The following is a 3,630-nucleotide window of genomic DNA, read 5'->3' as shown; positions in this document are numbered from 1 at the left end:
TTTTGGGAATCTTTTATCATTGTTACAAATGCTTATTTTCCTACTCTTTTGCTGATTCAACTCCGCAAATTTCGTCCACTATGCAATTAATTAAACCAATAGCTTTTCCATTTATCAATTGACCCAACAACATCCCCACCATCATACTAATCTTTCTCCACATAACATGTTTATTAAGTGGCTTTCAAATAGTATAATTTGTGGAGATTAATTCAATAACAATTCACCCCTGAGATTCCACCATGCACTAACGAAAACCAAAGTTCATTATCCCACTTATTGGCAAAGAAAACTAAGATAATTACCATCTTCAAGAAACAATATTTACCTCTCTCCCATCTTGCACATAAATAGGCACCCCAAATATCTTCTCACGGCCCAAAATTACCAACAAAAGGGTTTTGGTTTGCATTAAATAAAAAATTTATACTTAATTCATCTACTGATTTACTTTCAGAAAAAAAAAATCTAAATGTAAGTAACTTCACTTCAAAATTAATTTTGCAAATGTTCATCTAGACACACTAAAATGGCCTAGAGTCGCAAACTTTTTGTTTCAGGAATGGCACATTTTCTCATGATTCATATTATATCTGATTTGATCTAGAGTAGATGTACACATGTATTATATATATGTCTATATACAATTAGTTACATCCTAGTCATGATTCATTAGAATATTCATTAGGCAATTCATTAGACAATTCATCCCTCTGCTGGCGCATTCTAGCTGCCCATGACATGTTCCCTCCTCCACCATCCTTGCTGCTACTTCTTCTCTTCAGCTCTGACAGTTGAGATTGCCACCTAGATTTCCATTCAGTTTTCTGCTCCACCACCTTTTGAAAAGCAACAGCTTTGATCAGTGAGTAAAACAAATAAGTGTTCTAGCCAAACTACCACACCCCCCTTTTCGCAAATTTAAATATAGAAGAAAAAAAAGTTACATGAGAGCAACAATTCACAGGGAATTGGACAACCGCACACCCAAATACAATGAATTCAAATGTCCCCATCTCTTTAGAATGCATGATTCACGAATTCCCGTAGTAGGTCCTACTACTCATTACCACTATGAGAAAATGGCAAATATGAATAAAGAAATAATTAAGATCACACTCAGTCTCATTATGGTTGGACATTTAAATTATATCCACGGACACTGTTAACCTCTACGACTTATAATGTGCTGAAGAGTCAATTATTACATGTTCTACAGGAAAACGTACTTATCCAGGTTTCGTTGTGGTGGGCAGGGATTGAAGTTGACATATTAAAAACCAATAAAGAAATGGAAAAAAGGAACAAAAGGCAGAATAGGAAGAAACAACCAATTAATATTTAAATACCAGGAAAATGCATAAAAAAGTCTCTGCCAAAAGCCCTCATAATTTGTGAAAATAGCCTGACTGAGTGTAGGTACAGTGCAGAAGTTAATAGACATTGCAAACATTAATACCACCTCGCAGCAAGGACAAATCAGCTTATACTCATGAAAATGAAATTTAACTTGTACAACACTTTCATCTGCTGAAGAGGCAACTATACAACTAATATACAATAATACCACTACAACACACAAGTGCAGATTCTGTGGTGGTGAGATGGGATTGAAGTCGACATCTTCAAAATGGAAAAAAGAATAATCCAGAATGAAAAGAAATAATAATAATAATAATAATAATAATAATAATCTATTTATACAAGGAAACTTTCATATCATAAGGACCTGTGTCATAGTCCTCATAAATTGTAGAAATCTATGGATACGTGCAGAGCAATAGTCATCTTTGTAGGGACACATTAAACACTAATATATAAGTTCATAGCAAGAAGACTATGTATTACCACCGGGAAAAAGAAATTCCAAAGAAGCAAGGTGACCCCTAGAACTGTAAATCTTTTTCAACTTGAAAAAAAGGCACAGAACAGCAAGAATTTCCCATTTCCAAGTTATAACAAGCACCCAGAAATATCAAATATCAGAATTCAAAAGTGTATGATGCTTCATGAAACAATTCCCATTCCAGGTTAAAATTGTACGGTACTCCAACAGTCAAATTATGTGTTCAAGACTTAGATAGGGTAAACAAATCAGTAGTAAAGAAATCATCTGTAAATCCTAACTTTTATCAAATCATAACTTTGAGACTCAAGATGAAAATATCCCAAACAAATCAGATATAAACGATTTATAGTGCTCGATACTACAGCTATACACTAGAAACTGACAAAAGAATTATCTACAAGATTCTTGAAGCATTATAAGCCATAAGTAATACATCACAACAAGTCAGAACACAATTAAAACAACCACCTGACCAAAACAAGTTCACACGGATTGTGAGTGCAAAGCCTCTTAATTTAAGAATTAAAAAAAAGAGTAAAAGAGCAACCGAACATGAGGCAGGATCGGGGAAGAAAAGCGATTCCAGAAACAGAAAACAGAAGAAATCATTGAATCGTATGAATCAGAAGCTGGGCAAACACAGAATTGAAATCGGAAATCAAGCGATCGAGAGGAGTATTTATGCAACCCTAGATGCAACGAGGCATACCTGATCGTGGTAGTTGCGGCGTCTGCGGGCGTTGAAAGCGAAGTTAATGCCCTTGGCCATGTCATGATCGTACATGGCTCTTCGGGAAGGATCGGAGAGAGTTTCGTAGGCTTCCTGCACCTGAATAAACCGTTTGGTGTACTCCTCGACCCGACCCGGAGGAGAGACGTCCGGGTGGTACTTTCGGGCGAGTTGCTTGTACGCGTTCTTAATGTCCATCAAGGAACCGGATTCGGGTATACCCAGAAGCTCGTAGAAGCTGAACTCCGTCATTAGTCCCTCGTTCTTCAGAGTAGCCTTGGGAAACGCGATACGGGTGACGGGTCGGGTGGGTCTCAAGAACGCCGGAGACACGGTGGGGACGCAGAAGCCACGGTGGTTGCTTCCGTGTACGGTTAAGCCATGACACCGCATTATTATTGTTATTTGTCTTTCTATCTACTTTTCTCTCGCTCTTACTTGCGTTTTGGCCTTGCTCTTTATGACCTATCGATTTTATATGGTTGTCATTATTTATTTACTTTTATTTTTTGCTTTGGATTTTGTGATTGGTTTGTGCTTCTTTTAGCCAGTAGACAAAATTAGTGGGAGGGAGGTTATAGTGTGGACTTAAACAAATCCACATTTTTAAACCAAAAAATATACGTTCACAACCACCTAATTCTCATGTAATTGTTTTAAAAATATATATATAAAAAAAGATAAATTTGTAATAAAATAATAATCCTGAGGATGGTTGTTATGTGGTGTAAAAAAGACAATGAATTATCAATTTATCATGATTTTTTTAAATTGAGTCACGCATTTGATACGACAAAAATAGATAATAACTATGGGATAAATTGTAAAATTTATAACCATTATTTTACCTATGATTCCATTAAAATCACTAAATACTAAACACGTAATAGTTTTTTAAATTGGGAGGATTCATGCACTAAAAATAAGGAGGAATAACTGTTTTTTAATTCTACAATAACTTTTTTTCATTTTTTTATCACAATTTTGAATGTTGTTAACACACATTAATATTCACGACAATAATATAAATAATAAATACTGCATCATTAAT

At 35.2% G+C, this 3,630-nt stretch overlaps 1 protein-coding gene across 1 annotated transcript; it reads right to left on the bottom strand.

Moving 5' to 3' along the window:
• Nucleotides 1–548: 548 nt before the first annotated feature.
• On the bottom strand, nt 549–3,091 carry LOC137806453 (chaperone protein dnaJ 20, chloroplastic). The gene is made up of 2 exons (XM_068606591.1): nt 2,559–3,091; nt 549–839 (listed from the first exon to the last, which is right to left on the bottom strand). Exons 1-2 carry the CDS (start codon nt 2,970–2,972, stop codon nt 663–665), a joined length of 591 nt encoding a protein of 196 aa, XP_068462692.1. The 5' UTR covers nt 2,973–3,091; the 3' UTR covers nt 549–662.
• Between the last annotated feature and the right edge of the window lie 539 nt (nt 3,092–3,630).

This window comes from Phaseolus vulgaris, chromosome 3 (genome assembly GCF_000499845.2).
Source record: "Phaseolus vulgaris cultivar G19833 chromosome 3, P. vulgaris v2.0, whole genome shotgun sequence".
In the NCBI taxonomy this organism is placed as follows: domain Eukaryota; kingdom Viridiplantae; phylum Streptophyta; class Magnoliopsida; order Fabales; family Fabaceae; genus Phaseolus; species Phaseolus vulgaris.
The sequence above is the reverse complement of the archived record's forward strand: the minus strand, read 5'-3'. Positions and strand labels throughout refer to the sequence as shown.